The sequence below is a fragment of the Dromaius novaehollandiae genome, chromosome Z, assembly GCF_036370855.1.
Source record: "Dromaius novaehollandiae isolate bDroNov1 chromosome Z, bDroNov1.hap1, whole genome shotgun sequence".
NCBI lineage: Eukaryota > Metazoa > Chordata > Aves > Casuariiformes > Dromaiidae > Dromaius > Dromaius novaehollandiae.
In genome coordinates, this window is record NC_088132.1 from 60,348,960 (window position 1) to 60,372,577 (window position 23,618).

General features: G+C 38.3%; 1 protein-coding gene across 4 annotated transcripts in view; it reads right to left on the bottom strand.

Moving 5' to 3' along the window:
- LOC112987026 (microtubule-associated serine/threonine-protein kinase 4) overlaps positions 1 to 23,618 on the bottom strand; it is a 290,231-nt gene that overhangs the window by 7,099 nt on the left and 259,514 nt on the right. For all 4 annotated transcript variants that reach the window (XM_026106671.2, XM_026106668.2, XM_064502327.1 and 1 more), the window contains 14 exons: positions 19,994 to 20,202; positions 19,143 to 19,281; positions 17,998 to 18,130; positions 17,102 to 17,267; positions 14,039 to 14,140; positions 10,786 to 10,908; positions 10,424 to 10,536; positions 8,617 to 8,744; positions 8,283 to 8,515; positions 6,207 to 6,407; positions 4,595 to 4,824; positions 2,722 to 2,844; positions 692 to 828; positions 43 to 224 (listed from right to left, as the gene is read on the bottom strand). In XM_026106671.2, the coding sequence (XP_025962456.2) occupies positions 43 to 224; positions 692 to 828; positions 2,722 to 2,844; positions 4,595 to 4,824; positions 6,207 to 6,407; positions 8,283 to 8,515; positions 8,617 to 8,744; positions 10,424 to 10,536; positions 10,786 to 10,908; positions 14,039 to 14,140; positions 17,102 to 17,267; positions 17,998 to 18,130; positions 19,143 to 19,281; positions 19,994 to 20,202 (2,219 nt within the window). The remainder of the gene's footprint in view (positions 1 to 42; positions 225 to 691; positions 829 to 2,721; positions 2,845 to 4,594; positions 4,825 to 6,206; positions 6,408 to 8,282; positions 8,516 to 8,616; positions 8,745 to 10,423; positions 10,537 to 10,785; positions 10,909 to 14,038; positions 14,141 to 17,101; positions 17,268 to 17,997; positions 18,131 to 19,142; positions 19,282 to 19,993; positions 20,203 to 23,618) is intronic.

The following is a 23,618-nucleotide window of genomic DNA, read 5'->3' on the forward strand; positions in this document are numbered from 1 at the left end:
CTTTCAGTTATTGTCCTTTACCCTCCACTCCTTCCCACTCACCAGATGCGAAATCGGGAGTGGAGCGGTAGCTTGGGGTAGGTGACCTGGGAGATAAACTGTGGGTTGGAGATCCAGGCAAGCTCTCTCCTGATGAAAGCGACCGGTTCAGGCAGGAGAAACTTCTGCTGGTGTGGAGAAGAGGAGAAGGTTGCTTGGCCAACTTTTTAAAGAGAGATCTCCTCCTAGTGCGAGAAGAGGACAGCATTAACCAGAAGCTAAGTTGTACAAAAGATATGGTTACCACAGCCAAAGCTCCTGAGGCTGACATTGCTTCACCCTCTCATCGCTCTCAGAAAAGTAAATATTATATCTATGTTTACATGGAAGCAAACCACACTGCGGAAAACAAACTTCAGAAAATAGCCCAACTTACTAATAGGCAGGATATTGTAACTAAATCCCTTTGTAGTTTACATGTATATTTGCATGTGCCATGGGAAATTTTTAGAGGGGATTTTAACAAAACTAATTTACCTAAAACATGATTGAACGGATGTGTTACAAATGTAGTCTCTCATAGAAGATGGCAAGAAGAGGTGTAGAAGGTAAGAAAGAGAATCAGAGTAAATCTTTTTTTTTTCTTTTTTTTTAAATGGAATTGTTATATGTGCACACAATACATGTTCACCAGAACAAAAACATTACTCACCTCTCTAAACTCTCTTTCTTTTTGGTTTTCTTACTGCGCCTAACCATTCGGCTCCTGTAGCTATTTCTCCTTGCAGGTCCCGTCTTGATTGAAGTGTTCTCAAAGGGGGTTGTAGTAATTGACACTTTGTTACCGCTCTGCCAAAAAGGAGGCATGAGTAATACAGGACCGCTTCACTTTAAATTGAAGTTACATTACAAACAGGAATACAACAAAACAGAATCCCTGCCTCAGACAAAGAACTGACACTGTAGGGAACTCTATGCAGAAGTTGTCAGGTTAATTTATGTTAGATTAAAAATGATGATTGGAAAATTCTTAAGCGTTTGTCAAATGCCTTTCAAACTACCAGAGTCAAATTTTCTAAGTCTCCTCCATTCCAAGAACCAGTTTCAGGACAAAGAGAAATTCTAGTAATTGGACTGATCAAGACTGCAATTTTGAAGAAATGCAGTGAGTTTCTATAGAAACATCATCTCCTTTTCCCACAAAGAACAGCTGTTACTGTGCAGTAGTCTGTTCACTAGCCAGTCTCGTCTGAGGATGCCGTTACACCCATGAAATGGCAGAGAAAACAGTCTTCATTATCAGTCCCCAAAAATAAGCAACAAATGCTTTTATCTTGTTCAAAAGAGATAAATGTATAAGTTAAGCTTTTTAGGACTATTTGCATGAACAGATCACACCTGTTAAATAAACTAAACCAACTGGAAATAAGCATCTCTGCTTTAAAAATCCACACTTCCTGCCCAGCACTTGATAGTAAAGTAAAGGAACTTTACTTTAGTAAGTAAAGTGAACTTTATTTTTTAAAGGAATTCCAACAATCCAAATTAGTTCATGGTGTATCACATTTGAATAAACAATGTACTGAGTTTATTCTTGTAAATAGTGTGCAGGGTTGTTATGTCTCTATTTTTCTGTAGTTTTCTGTAACTTCTGTAATACTAATTTGACTAATGTATTGAAAAATTAGAGCTGTTCTCTTGTTTAAGTAGTACAGACTGAGGGCACTACCCAAAAATAAACAACAGCACACCCAACTGCCTAAAATTACCTAACCAAATCTTCTAAGATACACTTCTTGCAAAACTTGGAGATTGCACTTGGTGTCAGAGGCAAAAAATAAAGAGTTAAGCAAAAGTATATTTGGGGCCTTTCCTCAGCTCTTTATATTCCCTGATACTTCGTTGCTTTCCAATCCTCTTTTATAATTGACTGCTCACTTTGACAGGCAGAGCTCTGCATGTAGCACCATGAAATTGTTAATAATATACGAAACAAAAGTACAGCCATCTAAAATAATTCTGACCTACTTTAGTCTGTGCTGCAAAGATTACTGAAAAACTGCAATATGATAAGCTACAGCAAATATTTAATGCACTACTGTTCATTAGAGGAAAACAAACATCTAAAATTTTCTAGTAAAATAGGTCTCAGAAAGCTCCACTGAAGAAAAAACATGCGCTCCATCACAGAGATCCAACTATAGGATCAGAACTTTATTTAAGTGAAGATGCTCTGTAGGACATATCTGGCTATATATGATACAAGAAACTTTTGAGCCTTAAAGATTACGAAAGGTAAGTTCCTGTACAGTAGAGAAAAAGAAAGAAAAAAATTTTATATTCTTTGTTTCCTTTTTTCCTCATGTCACTTTAAAAGGAAAAAAAGAGAAATAGCATCATTATCAAAAGCTTGAATTACCTCATGAAGGTCTGGGATTCAAGAAAGTGTTTTTCTACACTTTGTGTTTTTTCTCCTGAGACGCGGAGCCAGAGACATCTCTGTGTCAGTACCCCAAATGCGCTGTAGCTGTAGCAGGGGCAGCGTCAGCTTCTTGCAGTAACAAAAATCACAGCAGGATATACAGGACACTGGCTTTTCTCCCGATCTGTACAACACTAGCTTAGAGTTTGTAACTGAACCACCACAAACCCTGATAACTAACATCTGAAGGAAACAAACATAACCCCTCAATCCTTGGTGAAAACAGCAAATTCTTCGTATTCAAGTTGTCCAAGACTTACCTTTAATAACAGCTCAATGACTTCTGTATGAACAAGACCATGCACTGGCTCTCCATTGATATGAGTAATCAGATCCCCAGCTTTTAACCCCGCTTGGTATGCTGCACTTCCTTCTTCCACATTCTGGAAATCAGAGAAAAAGAATATACACGAAATGGACTTGTTAATCCTCATACTTTCAAGAGCAGGCTTTTTGTGCAACCTGATGGTTTTTAAACACAATGAAGAAGCCTCACACCTAGAAACCTAGGAAAAAAAAATTTGCCTGGCCATTTTGCTCTCACCTACTTACTTTGACTTTATCCTTCTACGGTGGGGGCTGGAACTCTTTCAAATCTCACTGAAAACACTGTGCTTGCTTCCACTGATGTTAAGCTAGCTCTGTATAGCAGAGCAGTTTTCATGCATGGTAAGAAAGACGTCCTTCACTCTCCCATGCAAAATTTCAGATTTGAATGAAGATTTTTAATGTCTGACACTAAGAAATACTTACGCAATTAAGGCAGTGATCACATGCAGTACTGATTATGACAGAAGATTTACAACTCCACCATAACATTAAGGACTGTTTATATTTGTATTGAATCCACTAGGCTTCCCATTAGAAGGAATAATGCAGCACAAAGGTGATGAAGGATCAAAACAAGTTTAATTGCAAATGATTTTTAAGGTGGTTTAAATAACAATGTATTTTAAAATGTGCTTTCAAAGAATTTCAAGTCATATGGCTACTATTAGAGTTAACAGCACCTACATAGCTAAAAAAGTTGCAGTGTTTTGAAAAATCCAAGATTTCACTTTCACTGCAACGTAAAATATTTATTTTTCTTCCTTTCCTTTCACTGATGTGATACTGCACTAATGGCAAGAAGTCAGATTTTCAGATTTATTCCATTATCAGTCACTTACATCCCAGCCTCCAGATTCAACATTCTTGATGAATTAATGGGTCTGAGAGGTAAACAACATGAATGACATGCCACCTCATCAGTAGCACTCCTATTTCAAAACCTGCCAAAGTTACTTAAAACAAAATGTCATCTGAATCTTCAAAGCTTCTGAAATTTAAGGAATTTTTCAAAATTGTTTTCAGCTAGCTGAAACATTTTAGAACAATACATATATAAATATATATATGCATATATTTACAATTGAAGAAATTGATAATGAATGAAAGGCAAGTGCTGTCTTGTCCTCTAGCCTGTCTCCCACTTGGTTCAGATCACTAGCGACCAGAGGAGGAAAAATACATGATTTATTCATTATATTCAGCCTTTTTCCTGTGCCATAGAATCCTCAGAGGTATTCACAATTCCAAATGATGTGCACATTTCTACACAAAAGAAGGTCAGTACTGGAAATCGGCCTACTTGCAACTAGTGAAATGTACAAGGCCTTTGATTTTTATGAATCCCTTAGCTGGAGTAAGTTAATAAACCCCATGTATGTTTCGACAAGTTCTGTCTGCAGTCTGTTAGCTTTGCAGTCCCTGACCCTCAGTCTAAGAAGGGCTGCACCCACCTCTGCTTCTCTAAGTCACACCACTCTGTGCACATAGAAATGACTGCTCACAAATGCCAGATTTGCTAAAAGTGAAACTGACCTATGCAGAGGGTCAACATATGTAGGTGCCACTTCTGTCATCAAAGATATCTATTATAGGGCTTCGGCTGTCCTTATAGCCAACATTGGTCTCGTGCACAGGCACAAGTTTCATTCCAAGAAAGCTATTTGGCATAAAACATTGTCATTTACACAGTAACTGTCAACAAACAGATATCAACAAACAGATATCTTATGTACAAAAGATCAAGAGCAAATATATCATTACAATCTCCTGTGGTTATAAACAACCAACCAAAAATTATCTTACCCAAACAATATGATGCACAGTGTAGATATCACTGTCACCCACATAAACCCTGATTGCTCGGATTGTGAAGCCATACTTTTTTCCTGAACTGTGAATTACTATTGGCTGATGAGGACTTGCAGCAGCAATCGAAGAATCACGGCTAGGAGAGGAATCTCGGGAGGATGAAGGATCTGATGATAGGGAATGAGGAGACATAGGACTTCCCAAAGGAGAAACACCAAACACATCTGGAAGAAAAAAAAAAAATCTGTCAGAGTACATTCTGAGCACATACAAACACAGACACAGAATAGAAAACCTGCTTAAAGTTTTATGGCAGCTTCATGCCAAAATAATTCATTACATATGAACCAAGAACTTTCTCCTCACTCAGTGTGAATCTTAGTGTATCACAAGCTTGACTGACAACCTGATCTTGGAACTAAATTTCTTCCCCCACAGTATAACACCCTCCCCCACCCTTTTTTTTTAATGCTGATTTAACTCATTAGTTTTAGGTTGCTCTTCCTTTTAGATAGGACACATACTCCTTGTTAACTTTGCAAGAACAATCCTTGGTCCTCTTACTAACAAATACACTTGAAAAGAACATCAGAATTTGCAATACTGTGAATATACCCCCCCGCCCCCCATAGCCAGTAGCACTAAAGTAAGCATTAGTTACTTGGTTTTCTGGATGCAGTTTTATATATAGTAAAGACTACTGTAATTAAACCATGATATCTAGTTAGTACAGAGGGCATAACTCCCAACAGTTGTACCAAGCCTCTTTCTACGTTCTGCCATTTCACATAAGGCCACAAGAATTTCTTGCAACAACAATATCAATTATGGTTCATTTGATTTCATTGTTTTGAAAGCACTCTGTGCTCCCAGTTGTGCTAATATAAACACAACTGCAGCAGCATAAAAAATATTTCGGTGATTGTAACAGGGTGACAGTTTTTGAAACGAACACAGTCCACAGAGATTCCAAGTATGATTTCTATGCCAACTGATGTCACGTGAGGGTAGATAGGCTTTGACCACTCTAAGCATTCTTTTCATTGTCAACTGATTGCCCTCCAAGAATTTAAGCTGAGGCAGAACATTCCTGTTCAAGCAAGACTCAACATTTTCCTCTTGACTTATCTCACTAAGAAAATGCTCATGGCCAACTGGTGGTATTACAGTTATGACAGAGGAAGACTACGCTGTTCTTTCAACCATATGGTAAAGAAGGGTAGAAACCATTATGAGGGCATGCTGTTGTAACAGACTGTCGGCTTTTCAGGGAGCTGTACAACAGCTAGCTCCTTATAACTGCAGTGACAGCTCTACCAAAGGATAAGCTGGGACTGAAAGCGTGCATCCTGCTGTGCAGGCACATGGTTGAACACAAAGCAGTCACCACTGAACTACACGCTGCCTGTGAGAGAAGGTTCCTCAACTGTGATCTGACTGCTGTAGGTGACTGACAAAATGGGACCATTCAGTAGCACACAGGAACAAGAGAAACAAAATCTGTGACACAGAATCCGTTTTGGACTCTCCAAAATCTTGAATTTACATCATAAACCATGCAGTATACACAAATTGTAACACTTCCAACTAATAGATTTATCTATACCTCCTGGGATCATGAGGGATAAAGCACTCGCAGAAAGGGACTTTGTGACTTTTCCAGAGATGATCTTTTTCTCTGTGCTTTCTAATCGCTGACGAGCCATATGAGAAGCAACTTCACTGGGTGGCTTTGAGGAGTTGTCTGTACTGTCCACACTCTCGCTTCTTCCGTTTATCTGATCTAAGTGCTCTGAAAAACTGCCAACTGTACAAAGAAGAAGGGATAAACACATTGAGGGAAACTGGGGGTCAGGGAGGGGAAACAATATAATTGCGAGATGGTAATTTTCCCTTTCTGTCAACAAGTTTGTAAAACAACACTGCAAAAAACTGTGTAATTCTTTCACAGACTTACAGATTGCATAAAGGGTAACAATGAATCAGAGCAGCAGGGACTGCAATGATTTGTAATCACTGACTAAAGTAAAATGAAGACAAAAGCTGATGCAATTTTGGTAGCTCAATATGCAACGTTCTCCTTACACAACTTGATCAGGCATAACCATTCATTTTGCATGTGAACTCCTAACTAAAGATACTGAGAGGCTCCGACGTTACATAAGAGGCTATCAGCTTAACAACTTTTCCAAAATCATGAAAACACCAATTCTGTTTTTTAATTGTCATCTTTTGCTTTTATTCTTTGGGTGATTTTCTACCACACCTATGCAGAGGAAGATACCTGGCACCACAAAACTCAGTATTACAACCACATTGGTATTTGTTTATCATAAGTAACAGTTTTCCACAATACTGAATGGAAGGAGGACAACAGCATTTTAAACAATAAAAAAAGTGGCCTTGTACCACAGGAACGACCTCCAAAAGATTTCTTCAAAGATTCAAAGTTGTCACAGGGAAGTTTACCTTATGAAGCAAGGACCAAGAGTGGCCCTCTTATTTTAAAGGCACAGGAATAATTCCTAGTATTTCTTTAAGGTCACAGAATAGCCGGTTGCTAATGAATCATACAGAAAACTGCAATTATTCTTAAGCCGCTTGTTAAGGGACAAAAGAGAAATTTCTTTTATTTGGCTTTGAGCTATGTTTACTACTGCTATGTTACTGCCATCATCATAACATGGGGCGGGGAAGGGGGAACTATACAGCAACACAAGGACTTCAACGAGGGCAGGAGGTACAAATGATTCTACTTTCATAGCTGCATGGGCTTGGAGAAGTTCTCCCAGAAAAGGAGGAGGGGAAAAAAGGGGAAATGCAGACTAAAAGGGAAGTTAGGGGTATGGCAACAGAAAGGAAATGTAAGGGGTATCTTAAGACCACTTGGTGAGGTACAAAAGAGAAATAAGCTAGAGACAGGGATACACAGAAAGGAGATTATTGGAATCTGTATCTGGTCAAATGTGAGCCTGATACAGGCCTAGATCTGTGTTAATTATCAAGTCGTCCCAGAGTAATGCAAAACTCTACTCTGAAAATACCAAACAGCAAGATACGGAGGCCCTGCATCCTATTGAAATGCAAACAAATACTTGTGCTGGGGAAGGTGTGCGAAAAGATTATTTAAATAGAGGGCAGTTTACAAAATTCCTTCCTAGACTTCAATGACTTCCATGAGTCAAAGACAACCCTGCCAATTTTAAAAGGTGTACGTGACTGAAATGTCTCAACTAAAACACACACAATGGTGTAGCACAGAGTGTTGGAAAACAGCAGTACAGATCATTTGGAACGACTCTAGGATGATCAACCAGAAGCACCATCTTAGATAAGGGAAGTTGTAAAAATGCTGCTTTAAATGCTCAAGGGATCTAAGACTCCGTTTCTCCAAAGAAGGATCCTGCACAGGCTCATCATTTCATTTACTTGCATAGCAACTCCCCAGTCAGTGAAGTAACACCAACTGTTGGCATTTCTAAAGATGCTGACACTTTCCTACAGGTATTATTATGAGACTTTATTAGTTTAAGCCTGTGCCCAAACCAAAGCCCTCTTGGGATAGTTCTCTTTACAGCAGTACTGAAATAAAGGACTTCTAAATCCATGAATGCTAGTGCAAAACCCGGAAGAACCACAATTGTTTCTAGCATCACCAGGCAAGAGATACACTATAAATTACCTGATAGTGTGGAGCTGCTGATAGTACTTGCTGGAGTGGTTACCTCAGGTTCGTCTTGCACTATTTCCTCATTCACAAATGAAGCTTTTTCCTGTTCCTCCCGGGGTCCCACTAGGCAAGCGGGATCATCCTGTTCTCCTTCAGCTGATATGGCCAGTTTCGGAAGCAAACCAGAACTGTGTCGCTGCCTGCTACTCTCAGTGTCAGAGGAGATGGATGTGGATACTTGTTGCCTGCATTAAAGAAAATACACCCTCATGAAGTTATTGAGATGAGGAGGCTGGCTACCTGACAAGCAGGATGTAGATCACCTCCAACACTTCTTTTTACTTACATTTCAGAATATTCTGAACTCCAGCTTAAAGATTCCACAGAAGGCAATGTTACACTTTTTATTTTGTCTCCTGCATCTTCTTTTTCTTCACCTTGCATCTGAGTGACTCGATCGATGCTACTAAAAACCTATTACACAAAAAACAACAAAAAATCCAACTCATCACTGACATATTTGATATAAAAAGATATTCGTGAAGGACATTGCACGTGGTACTCTGCATGTTCTAAATGCTTATACGGTATTTCAGACTGTAAACTCCGAGCATCTTCAGCCTTTTTAAATTTCCAGAAGTTTGTGTTCTTAAAATGCTTTCCAGTTGTGCTTTTTTGGCTCCTTACATACTGGGTCATAACAACATGTTTTTTTGGTCTGAATTCACCAGTGCTCTCACCATTTCACTGTGTGAATCACAAGTCTACAAGGAAAATCCATACCTTTGGGGTTTCTGGGTCACAGGATCAATGCACATCTTAGATTACTCCTTCACCATAAAGTCAATGAAGAAAAAAAAATCCCTAACCCTACACTACTGATTTAATGTCTACCAGTCAGGTATGGAATGAACATGAATAGACTATGAAGATAAGAATAAGATTACTTGGCCAAAAGATTTACAAAAAATAAATTCTGATCACTGGAAGTCTGTTGTTCAGTTTGCTGACAAACAACATAGTCACAGTCAGCTGTATATTACACAGCCCGAGTTACAGCTTGAGATGCAGTGACATAACGATATTAATATACCAACTCATGATTATAGGTGCATTGCTTTCAAAAGGATAGACAGCACTATTTGAACTGGGAACATGCTACCAAGTCAAAACAGGCAGTTACACAGAATGAGGATAGCTAGATTTGCAGGTCCTGTCTCTGCTCCTCCATGCTATCACAGATAGTTTATACTGACTCTGCATAAACCTATGTAGTACTGCAGAGTCAGTATAAAATTCATTAATTAATTAAACAAATAATTAAGTATTATCCAGGACAACCAACCATATGCTTTCAAAATACCATTTTAGTTTCTAAGCAGGTTAAAGAAAATGCTTATTTGTAGAATGTTTTTGAAAATCACTGCTGGCTGCTCATTAGGTTTTCAGCTTCTTAATTATTTCCTGCCAATATTTCCTCGACTGTATTTCCTGAACATGTCCGTTCTGCTCCTGCTGGTAAACCCTGCCCAGCAATAATTAGTTCTCATCTCAACTACTAGAATATCCTTCATTTTCAACATTTAACTTTATCCTCAGTTCACATCATTCAAATCACTCCCTCAAATCCACATTTCTTCTTGACCAAATCATTGTTTTGCTTTTTCCTTGCAGTCTACTGCCACTTAAGCTCACTTCTGCTGTAGACAGTTAGTAATGTAATCTGTGCTATGCCATTATTGGCAAGATACCAGTACACAACTGGAGTAACACACAAACTATAAAGAAAACCAAGATAAGGAACATGCCTTAGCACTTAACAGTTTCTCTAAAATTTCTCTTAAACCATTATGCTTTTTTGTTGTTTTTTATTAACAGAAAGCATCAATCCGTTTATAGAAAGGATATAATTTTCTACTACCTTCTTGAGAATTTGGGGGAGGGAGGGGAAAGGACACTCTTTCCTACAGAATCCTTCCATGTTTTGAATTAATGGTATTAATTTCATTCTCACTCAATTTCAGCAGACAATTTCATGGAGAAACAATGCCCTATATACCTCTTCCATATTTGACATTTCCAAACTCTATAAGAGTAGCAAAATATTTATTAAATACACACTGAGTATTAACATTACAGCAAACTTTACTTACTTTTGAAAACCTGTGTGAACACGAGGAAAACTGTCTAATCTCCAAATTAAAGTCTTCATCGTTCGTATCATCTTCTTCTTCAGTTTCCATATGGTGGTATTTCTCAGAACGAGCTACAGAAAAGGGAAATAAGTTATTTGAATTTATCAGGAAGGAAATATTAGTATTAATTAAAAGCATAATTTAACTCTTAAGATTATTTCTCCTGAAACGTTAAAATACCGGTGAAATTACACAGTTGCCACTGGTTCTAATAAAGGGTATTTTCAAAGCACAAGAAGAAAACATAAAGTGAAAAGACAGTGATTATTTTAACAAGGTGTTCACCACTTTTTTTTTTTTTAATAAAATCTAATACCTACTGTCAAAATAACTTGTGTCATCTTCAGACTCCAGTTGTGGAATAAATTCTGCTTTCTGCCTCAGCAGACTATTCCAGTCAAGACTCCGGAAGAACTGATGCTGCTTTACTTCAAATGCACCACCTGGGGGAGCCAGAGAAAAACACTGAATGATTATTAACCAAATCCTCTGACATTAAATCAATTAAATTCATGGTCCGAAAAATGCAAATTAGCTCGGAAAGGCATCACTGCAGTCAAGCATGTCTATTGCCCATTTCCACTAGAGTGGTCTAAACTTGTCAGAGCACCTCCCCATCCCTGTTTTACTGTTGCCATTTCTTTAACAGTGGTGGCACTGCTTTTACCTGTTTCCCCTTTTAACTTTTCTATTACATTTTTCTGAGTATGCTAATTATCATGCATCTGCTACACATTAGTCTGAAGCATCCGACATAGCAGTACTAGCAGCCAAAATGTAAATATGTACAACAAAAAGTAAGTAGAAGTTGGGAAGTAATGAAGACTGATTCTTTCCTTAATAGTCATTCATTGCAATACCATTGCTGTTTAAGAGCTCCTTTTAGTATTTTAGGTAGTAATACACAACTTTACTGGAACAGTCTTATGATTGCCTAGGTGTTATAATTTCTTTTAAACAACTACATTATATTCAAATTAAGCAACAACTGTACAAACACAATGAAGTACAGGAATTTTTGTCTTAAGGGGCAGGTAGGGGAGCTAATGATAAGCATAACTGTAGTTCTGAAAAATGAACAGACCAGCAATAGTAACAATAGCAACTGCCGAATTGCTACAGTGCATAAACTTGCTTACTGGTCTAGGCTAAGACGGAAGAAAGCCATAGAAAAAAGCATCAAGTCTCCAGGACTGGTCTCTAAGTCAGAGTGTTAAGATTTCTAGGTTGCATTCTTTACTTTTTCTCACTGCATCAGGGAAAAATTCATTCAAGCCAAATCTTTCTAAATGAAACCAAAATTACATCCAATGGTAAGCAATTAGCCAAGGAGTGAACTGTAACAATGGATTCTGCCTTTTCTGAACACTGTAATGGGATATTACAGCAGAATTACTTAATTCCGGACTAGATATCAAACACTTCAAACCCAAAAAATCCAATCTGAGTCATCTTCTATCATGACTTGGTGCTACTAAAAATTTCCCGTTACTTACAAAATCCTTTTTCTGTCATTTTCCTTCTTCAAAAGAAGTATAGCAGCTATCTCTTTCAATTTCACTATGCCACTAACATCCCCTGAGCAAATCCACAATTGCATATTTTCATGGAGTGCTATGCAGGAGCTAATACGTAATAGATAGGGCTGTCATTTGAAATGCATGGCGTAGCCTGGGATAAACCATGCTATTTTTCAGCACTCCTGTGGGACCAGTCACGTTGCAGCCTCCGTTTCTTTGACTTGCCTCTGAGACTTACAAAGCTTTGTTTTGGTTTCTAAACATCCCTCTGTGATTCAAGGAAAGGGCTGCAGGATTCCCGTCTTCAGACTACCAGCTCTGGAGAGACCATGAACAGTTGCAAGAAATCAGCCCACAGACAAACTGAACAGATGTTGCATGTGGAGGCACTGAGCATCACAGCACCTAGGCCAGTCCAATTCTAGCCAATTCACTTTCTTAACCAGCTGTAGCAAAACAGAGAGGCAGGACTCACAGTCTACTTGTGATCCAGTCTCTCACAGGATGACAGTCTTGCATTAACACTATGTTTACAAGGAAAAGGCATACAAGCAATGAAATGACAATGCCTGAAATTAGTACATTTAAAATGAGGAGATGGAACTAGTTCTGGTTGTTCAATTTGCCTTTGGCAGTGCCCTTTGCAGCAGATGAAGCAGGAAGCAAAAAGAGGAACTGTCACTTGGCATAATAGCTCCCTCATCCCTACCTTGCTCAGTATGGGGCCAGAGAAAACAAGAAACTTTACTGGATGCCATCTACTCCAGACCACCACTTACAGTGGTGCCTAAGTAATGTTCACATAGTCCCCAGATGCTCAGGGAACAAGGGACACATAGCTCTATCCTTGTTGTCACTTCACTATTTCCCAAATGAAGACCTGTGGTTTGGGACCACATCAATAGTACTAGGGGTCTGGGTTATTCTCATGTTTCCCTAAGTGACCGCAGTAAAGCCAGTTATAAACTTGTTCCTAATGCTCCAGTTTATGTTATCTCTAAAAACATGCATCACTGAATCTGACTGCTGGACTCAGTTTTGCTGGTAATTTTCTAAGTACTGTCAGGCTGACTAAATCTGCCACTCAGTTTCCTTGACCTCCCAGATATGTCTATGTTCATTTATACATACAGTGTTCACTATAAGACTCTTCCTTATATTCAGACTCCTTTAGGTAGGAGGCCTTATTTTTTTGTTCTGGGTTTATGTGCTGCATTGCCAAGCGGGATGCAGTAATTAAGGCTCCCATACACTAACACCTTAAAAATAATCAGCAATATTCTTCACTTCTGCCTCTCTTCTCAAATCCCCAACTAGAAACTTGCTCTATCAACTAGCAACCTCTACAATATTACATAACCGCACAGTGCTTTTGCTAGCCAATGCAGGCTTATTACACCTAATACCATCTACCAGATTCTTTACTTGGAATGGAACAAGCTTGCCACTGAATGACCACAGCAGAATAAGCAGCTTGCATTCTGACTGATACCCACTTATTTCCTTAACATTCATGCTTTTGATTTTATTATTTTCCATACAAGGCAGTAGTGCTGAATGAGAATAATAAGCCTTTTCACAAGGCAACCTCAGGCAGTCATTTCTGAATAATTAGTTCAAGTAGCCATCACCTGCCCTAGAGCAGGAAGGAACTAATTTGCCAGGTCAAGGTACTTATGGCAAAGGAAGAGTTGGCTGTGTTTCAATCCCCTTTCTCCACTTCTGTTTTTAGTTATTTAGTATGTTCATGAAGGAACTCCTTTCAGTGGCTAACTAGATCTTTAAGAGGTTTCTGTTTTTACTCATCAAGGCAAGAAAAGAGTAAATGAGAAAAACCACATGTGAATGCTACAAGATTACAGTCATCATACTGTTAAGCTCCTTTTACTGGTCTGAATCTGCAAAATAACCTCTGCTATAACCACATGCTGTCATGTGCACACACTGACAGATGCTTCCCTGGCAAAACAAATACAAGAACAAAAGGCTTCGCATGCTGAATGTAGAAGCTATTTCTAGTATACTAACAACATTTAAAATACTGCCGCCTAACCTGTTCCCAGTCTTTCCAAAGGATTTTGCCTGAGCAGCAGCGTAATCAGGTCCTGGGCATCTGGAGGTGGTGCTTCATCCTTTTCAGGCCAGTTGATTTCATCTAGCAAAAAGGAAAGTCATATTTTATTATTTAAGTCTGGTCCCAACATCCAGCAAAAGCTGTACGAAAGCTGTCATACTAAGCTAGCAGTAGTCAGAATTAAGGCAACTTTTTCAAGTTGCTTTCTGTTTTGTCTATTTTTGTCTTTAATAGTCTCTACACCTTCTCTATGCATGTATTTTTATGTCCCCATTTTCCTTGAAGGTATCCTTTAACCCAAAACAGTTTTTAACAGTAGAATATAGCAATGCTTGGCTCATGGAAAGCTCTTGCAAAACACTAGTGACTTGTACACTGTCCCTTCTCCCCTGAAAGAACAATGTGGTTTTAATTCCAGGTCTGTTCCTGGAAACTGGGGGTAAGATGGACACAGCTGACCTGATCCAGCAGTCACTGTTCACATTTGTAATCCTTCCCTAATACTAGTAGCTTCACTGAAGTCATTACTCCCATGACTAAGGGCAGAGGTATGGGACTCTGTGGTCTGGAAAAGATACATGCCCGTGTAGTTTTTTTCCAAATCTCCTGTACTTTAGAGGAAAAACACTCACCTTGACTCCGACATTACTAAGGCCTTTTGAACTGCATACCAAATTACACCTAAATGCTGCAGCCAAGTTATTACACCCCGCAGCACCCAGGTAAGGCTGAATAGAAATTCTGCCAAACCTTCATTTATATTAAACAACCGAAAATTGTGCCAGTTTCAGTATGAACATGAACCTCGTAGCAACTTACACAGCAACTTTTTGTCTGATTTTTAGCAGAAGCTCTCTCCACAAATGTAATTTATCGCAGGTTTAGACAAAACTCTACACAAGTTGTTTGGGATTTTGGCATCAGAGAACCAGAGCACTAGGACCAACCGCAGGAGATGCAGAAGACTTAAGGATTGTGTTATATGATCTACATTTTTCCTTTTAAATGGTCATCACTAGGGAAAAAGGTTATACATGAATTCCATCTTTACATTACAGAGTTTAAAGAAAGATACTAAAATAAATAGGCGTGACCTGTAACCTGCTTCTGGAGGGTTATTTTTAACCTGGATCATTTTAGTCATCTAATTTACACTTAGGCCTCCCACAGTTGTACTCACACAACTTGGGGGGAAGGAATGGCAACCTACAACACAGAAAAAAGGAGCTGAAATGAGGGGGCAAGAATTGAAGGTAGATTTTCATGTAGAATGCAGATTTCACCCACAAAAATTGGAATTAAAATCTCAGATTCTGTAGCAAGGTTTCTGCAGTTGAATACAAAGGGACCTCACATTTTAGCATAGGAAACTTTTGCATCAAAAGAGTTCTCTTGTAGATATTAACAGAAAGAATGACTTCACTAAACAGGGATATTTAAAAGGAAAAAAAACCCTGGAAAGTCAAAAGCAAAACAAGAAACTAAACTGACCAGCAGCATTGGGGTGTGGGTGGAAATGAATCAGGTTTATAAACACTCCTACAAATAATTTTTGGAAGGTAAATGGGCACATTCAAACAGATGAAGTTATTTACATAAGTATCAGCTAAATCGTAACACATGACAATGTGGTTTACAAAAAGTAAAATTAATGTGACATATGAAATATAAAGTCTAAAGTGCAAATTTTGTCATTAATTTTAGACGACTCCCTCCCCTCCTCCCGGTCAAAGAGCTGCCAAACGATATAAACACAAATGCATGCGTGTCTGGAAATGCAATAAAAACATGAGTTATTTCCCCGTTTGCCTGCCTACAGCTTCTACTGCAGTTTAAATCTGATTTGGAATATAAAGCATGAATATGCATTGCAGCCGTGAGGCATCAAGAACAAAGCTGGCATTTGCTGCTTGTGTTAATTAAACAGTTGATTCTCCTTGCCACAGAGGCCTTGGTGCATCACATCAACAAACTGCACGGTTACAAATCCATAAACAGCTAGGATGTTGTAGAAAGATGTCATAATGGATGACAGTCACAAGTCCACTCCATTAAAGTTTACAAACACACCTGGCTTGCAATGTCAGAAATGCAAAAATGTGAGAACATGACAGAATGTCTCCTTAAGCACAAAAGTAGATTTCTTGAGCTCTCAGAGAACAAGTAGTGGGAAGCTCAGTTAGTTTGAGATTTTGGGGGTGGGGGTTGTTGCTGGTTTTTGGTATTAGCTAGCGGACCTTTTAAGCAAACCATAAAACACACTGGGGAATACTCACTAACAGAGGTGCCGTTCCGTTAAACTTTTGGCATAAGCAAAGGCCTTCTACATCTATGCATCTGGGAAATTTACGGAAACAGCAGGTAGGATAGTAAGTGAGTCTGTTTAATTATCATTTAGTTTTGCCACAAGCTGCATAAGAATAGTTAGGGTCAGCTTGCAGGTTAAGATCTAAAAGGTTATTGAATTTTAAATGAAAGAAGAACAGATGTTATAGAAATAACATTACACTACAACAACCGCCAATGAAATCATTAACAATCTGTGAATTGAATTTGTTTCCTTCTCTTTCTCATTATTTATTATTTGGGAGACATTTGTTTTAGGGCTTTATTACATCTTTGTTAATTTCTTCATTGTGCCATGAGGCATTTTCCCAATAATGCAAATTAATTTTAACCTTTTCTTCTCTGGTATAATTTCTTTAGTAAAGACTGAAAACACTGTGCTGTAGTAGCATTATTTGACTACTAATACTGCTTTTCTTTTTCAAGCAGTGCAACTCAACCACCGTCCTCTACGTTACTGCATTTCTGTACTCGGCAACAATGCACAGTAAATTCAGATTTTAGTCCAAATTTTGTTCTTACTGCTTTGACAGAAAATTGTGTATTACAGTATTACAGCAATGGTGCTTTTCTTTTTTGGACCAAAAATAGCTTGAAAAACTAGTGTATCCGTAAAGTTTTAAATGGCTTTACTACTAACAAACTGAAATGTTTCACAGCAAGCTGAGAAATTTGTTTCTTTCTGATGATCCTCACCACTGATTACTTGTCCAAACAGCTCCTCTGGTGTATCTCCAAAGAATGGCACACACCCGACAAGAAATTCATAAAGGATAATTCCCATAGCCCACCAGTCCACTGGCTTTCCATAACCTTGCCTCAGTATTACTTCAGGAGCTATGTATTCAGGTGTACCACAGACCTAAAAAAATAAGAAAATAAACACGATGGTAGAATTAGTCTAACAATATTAGTTGTTATCTACATTTATAATTATTGAAATGTAAAATAATGTGGAAATATGGTGAAATGAGATTCAGTAGGTTTTAGGCTGTTGAGCTTGCATAAAATCTAACTGTTTTAAAATGACCTACCAACATTTTTAGGCATCAGAATCATATCTGCACATCTGTCATGCAAAGGGTATTTTCTTTTTTCATTGGCTTTAACATGTGGCAGACCATCACAGTAAATATTTTATTTAACTTAAATATATCCTTATCTTTACATAAAAGTTGTGCTGGTTTTATCTTAAGTAACTTTTACAGCGAACAGATTGTGAGCAATGGTAATGAGGCATGCTTAAAGGGAAATGGGCCATAGCAAGGATTTTAGCACCCTTGGTTGTACAATGCATCATGTGCTCCACAAGTACTCTGCTGAGACTTCTGAATTCCTTATAAAAACAGCTTTCCATTTGTCTCTCTCACAGACTCACTTGAACCCAATTAGCTTGTTCATCTTACTAATAGATGCTAATGTAGAAAGGAAAAATAATCCTAGAACAATCCACAGGGCAGGAGTAAAAGCAACTGACATACTCGATAGGAACACCGATGCAGAAATAAAAACAGTTTATACAGTACATTCTGCTGGCAAAACATGACTTCATTTGAACACTCGATACAGAAATGAAAAAGGCTGTGTCTTACTTGTTTGTCAAGGAATTCTCTGGCATCCTTCTCAATGTGACCCTCATACAGATTGGTAGTCAAACTCATTAGCCCCACCTTAGACAGGCCAAAGTCTGTAAGCTTTATATGGCCCATGGATGTTACCAATAAACTGAAAATTAGAATGATCTGAAGTTACTGCAATATAATTCAATATTATGCACTTATTATTATTATACTAAGAGGAAAATGTTTCCTCAACACTGCAGAAATATAAAGACAATTTAAAAAGTAGTTGTACCAGGTAGAGAACAAAGAGGTTAAAAATCTGATACAGTCTGACATTTGTTACTGTTTTTACCAGACATAAACTATTTTTATACCCAATTGAACATCATCTTACAGGACCACATGAGTGGTTATAGTTAAATATATCTAGGTTTATAACATGAAATGCTTTGAATAAAAAGAGACAGACATCTTTCTGAAAGATCTAGAATAGATTTAGTTTTTGAAATGAGGTAAGCATTTGCTATCTAACTTCTTTTAAAAAATCAGATATTAAGTTAGCTGATAACTAATATTACAGTGACATGAAGTAGCATGCTATGAAGGTATTTTCACTCAACAGATGCGACCCCAATTTTTTTTTTTTTTAATGTGTGACAGATAGAAGATTAATGGAGATACAACAATCATACCAATCAGTACAGCTATTTGCTGTAACGTTATTTACACATACAGGAGAGAGACTGTATTTCCAAACTTTGCAAAAAAATGCAACAAGAAAGATTTCCCAATCAGGTTGACTTGTCCTTTATATATACAAATACCTAAGTTGATGGCATTTTGTATTAAACAGTGTTTTAAGCATACTTAGAAAGATCTTTTTCCTCGATAGACAAAATGAATTTCCCTTCATTTCAACCAGAAAAAAAATAAGTACATTTTTCTTTAGCTACTCTGATAGCCTGTTCCATCTAACAGGACTTTAAAGAACACTTTTGGAAAAACACATTCTCTGTAATTGCAGGTAATGAAAATTCATAAATTGTGCAGAAACTGTGAATCTACATGATAACATTCATAATGAAAAACTCTGCATTGTGCATAGCAAAATTACACCCTTCATATTTTATTTAACGATTTTAAAGTCTTCTTATGGTTGTATTCTTTATACGTACTTGTCTGGTTTCAAATCCCTGTGTACAATTCCATAGTTATGAAGGTATTCCAAGGCCAGAACTGTTTCTGCAAAGTACATCCTTGCCATGTCTACAGGTAAGGGACCCATATTCTTCATCAAAGTAGCACAGTCTCCACCTGTGGAAAAAGGACAAACATTCCAGATGGTGCTATAAATTCCTGAGGTGTATCAGCATAATCCATACGTGCTGCAGAAGTAGGCATAAATTGCAGTCATAAATGCTTAGTTTCCAGCCAGATCATTTCCATGATCCAGTTTACCATGTAGCCACACCAGCCATTGTACTGCCAAATCATGTGAAGCTGGGAGCGACTGCTACAAGGGTTCAGCTGGAAATCAATTAAGCCTGTACTGCCACTGAAAAATGCCCAGCCATAGCGGGGGTATTTCATCTTACACTCTCTGTCCACCGTGTTTTCCTTCAACATCGGCACCTTTAAAAATCGCTTCGTCTTCTCTCTTTGTAAAATCACTACTGTAAACACCCCAGGACTTGCTAATGAAAATTAAAAATCCAGAAAAGCAAACAGCATTTTCACATGAACCTCAAATGGGAGGACACTTATGATTATAGTCTATGAGGAACTTATTCAAGGAGCAGTTATTTCCCATTACAGTTGTAGCACAAGCATTTTACAAGCTCCAACCAGTAGATAACAACTGGGAAGAAAGCCATCTTGTTCTTGGATTTAGATCCTAAACAAGTATCGCCAGAGCACAGAGGACGCGCAGGGGGCCCTTCTAAATGCAAGTACAACATGGGTTATTTTCCTTTCTTGGTGTTAGAAAACCCTGCTCTTCTACAGTAAAAGAAAACAGATACTTTACCCTCTACATATTCCATGACCATACATAAATGGCGTCTTGTTTCAAAGGAGCAATACATGCTGACAACAAATGGATTTTCTGCAAACGTCAGGATATCCCGCTCAACAAAAGCCTGTTGAATCTGGTTTCGGAGGATGAGATTCTGCTTATTAATTTTCTTCATGGCAAATCTTTGTCTGGTTTCCTTATGTCTCACAAAATAAACAGCGCTGAAGAAGTTGAAATGAAAAAAAAAATGTATTTTAAAATATATTTGTAAAAACAGGTACATATATTTAAAGCCATTGTATATGCATTATATAAAAAAAATTGGCTTTAGTTTAACACAGCTGACAAGCCTTTCAATTTGAGAATGGCTAAAGACCTCATTTTGTTTCATCACCAGGACAAGTCTCAGTCAACACATTAGCACACAAGTTAAAAACAAACAAGCCCCAAACAAAACCAACAAAAAAGAAGAAATAAAAAGCTCTGAACAAATACTGCAAATGCTCTCAGCCCATATAGATTTTGGGCGTCTCCACCAGCAAAGGATTATATACAAAAACCAGCTATGGCATAATGTTATAAATGAGTCTGACAAATGCTCATTCTGTAAGGATGGTGTCATATAACTGTGACTCAGACTCTATCCAGGGGATTCTAAAACATGTCACAGGTTTCTCATGAAGGTTTCACCTGCAGCCTCAGAAGCTGCTTGATGGGTGGTTCCTTCATTGCCAAGTGCCAGGTGCAAAATGCATCATCTGTACTTGTTCAGGCCCCGACACTGGCATCGATCTGTATCGGGGCAGGTCACCAGTAGGTAATTTGAAACAGATCACTGTATTAACTACACAGTAATACATTATGCTGTATCTTGACACACAGAATTTCCACTGGGGTATTGAATACAAAGTTTTCAATAAGCTTGGTTAGATCAGGTCAAGGCAGTGGGGTAAGCAGAGTGAAATAAAACCTCACGCACACAAGCCGCTTTACTTGTGCTCAGGAAAAGGAATCACCCCACCATAAAACACTGACACAGGACATTGCTGCTGCATTTCTCAAAATCCCTTGAGGCAAATCCTGAAAATGTTTGCCTTGCTTGAAATCTACTTTGCAGCATTTATTGCTTGTAGCATCTCTAGTATATGACTACCACAGCAGTGAGTGTTTATGGAAAGAAAGGACGAAAGGGAGAAAATACAGGGAAAAAAATGCAACTCAATTATGTAGTTTTTAAATTCAATCTGTTGTCCCCATGAGGTACAATTATCAGCACACAGTTATTTAAATGAAAAAGGGGATTCTTGCCTTACTGTTTTTATGAAGAGCTCCACACAGCTACCAAAGTTACAGTCACCTTAAAAAACAACAAAGACCAAAAAGCCTTCTGATTTCCTTTGTGGAGTACTTTCCTTGACAAGAAAGTTTCTCTTATTCATTCCAAAGGCTTTCATTAATCCCTTTCTCTTGTCTGAGGGTAGGGCAGGTAAAAGACATTACACATTATGAAACTAGGGGAAAAACACCTTGGGCAAAACCCAAGACAAACCCCACCCTTAGTGCCTCTTACCCAGCTGTGCTCCCTCACGCCCCTCCCAAGCTCAGAAAAAGACCTAGTTACTCAGCTCAGCACTTCAGCTCTCCTCCCAGCTGGCTTCATGCCTTCTGTCCTGCACCTCGTCTCACCCCTCCCCTCACACTCATTTCTTTTCTCCATCCCTTCCTTACAACTCTTTTTCTTTGCTTTCCTTTATATTCCATCTCCCCTCTCTTTTTTATTGCTCTCTCTCCTGCCAGTCAGCCTCAGCTTTTTAATTCCTTGCAATTTTGTCTTTTCCCTATTTCAGTGCTCTTGGTTCCCTCTTGGAACGTAGAAGAGCAAGCTCTTTGGGTACCTAAAGCCTTGAGCCTTCAAAAAAGTGTTGCATCAACCCACTGAACTTAACAGATTTCTGGGCAAGCAGCACTCTGAATGCAGAGCTTTCTCAGAGCTTTAATTTAGACAGCATGTCAAGATGAACTTTTGAAAGACAGATATTAGCAAGAGCATATTATTACAGCATCTTAGTAATTCCTTTGCACACCACACGGATCTGTACAGTCATTACTACCATATTTAATGATGAAGAACCAGTAAGGCTGAACTATCCAACCATCCTCTAGCAAATACATGTCGATCATGTTTCCCCAGGTCTCTAAATTGCATTCTCCAGTTTCTCAATCACAGGAAGATAACTGCATATATTTCCACCAGAATTCAGTAATCCATGAATCCTCAGAAAATATTGTTTAGTCCAAGGTGCATCAGAATCACAAGCAGATGGCAACGTACCGGCTCTCTCTCACATTTATGCGTACATATACAGCTTATACTGTACAAAGTGATTTTAAATTTTTATCTTCAGCATAGCTAGGTTTATATCATTATTTACTCACATCCCCCTCTGTGTACCACAGTACCAGAGCAAACAGCATCTATGCTTTACAGCAAAAACTGTGCCCTATACAGCAGCGCATTACTCCTGCTGAAGACTTCCGTTTTTTCTCCAACATACTCCAAATTCACAGCAGTTATGCCATTCCCCCAACCTATCAGTACTCTAAGTACACTGTAACAACTGCATCCTCTATTTACTGAGAACAAACGTCCAGTAATACTAGAGACAGATCCTCACACAAAAAGAAAGCTCGGTGAAAGGTGTTTATTAGTTTTCAGTGGTCCTGTCCAGCTACTTTGGAAAGAGAAGCAGCCTCATTTTCTACTTCCTTGCTAATTCATTCCATCTTCTCAAAAGGTCGTAAATGTGATTGGTAATATAAAAGAAGTCCCTAATGAAACTAAAGCAGCATCAAGGTAAATCCGTTGCTTCTCCGTCCAAGCACCTTTGCCTTGCAAGGAGTGAAGGAGCACAGGACTGTTACAGTAGTATATTTTTGAAAACCTCACTCGGTTTCTTGACCTTGGTCACTAATTGCTCAGCTCATAATTCTCAGTATATTATAAAGACAACTGTAATTCTAGGATTCCTTTAATACAAAAGCAATGTCCTTCCCAGCACATCCAATTGCCCCGTCATCCCATTCAATCACAGTGGTTTGCCATCTTTGCCTGTGAAGCCACAGAGTGGCTTTGTTGTGGCCTCCCATGTTTTCAAACAAACGAATTGCTTTCTCACCTCCCCCTTCTTATTTTCATAACATGGCTACAAGAGATTTCTAAAACAATCTCTGCAATTTCACTGTACAGGCCTCAACATGTACACAAATGTCCTGTGTTTTATTGATGTCATATTTCATCACAAGTTTACTTTCCAAGGGAAATCTATTCATAAACTTCGGGGTTGTCCAAATATAGCCTTCTTTCACTTCTAACATAAATCTTCTCCTCCAGCTTGGGGGGGGGGGGGGGGGGAACATCTCTAAAATACCCTTTTGCTAGGCACCAATATAAAACATGGATACACACGTGTAAGATGACAAGAGAAATGATGACCGGGTTCCTGAATTGCTCCAACTTAACTATAATGCAATCTCTCCTCCAAGTCTTACAATACAGATTTCCATTTTTCCTTAAATTATTTATAGCCTTCAGCCCTAGTTTAAAGTTCCTTCAATAAACTCAACTTTTAGTTCTGTT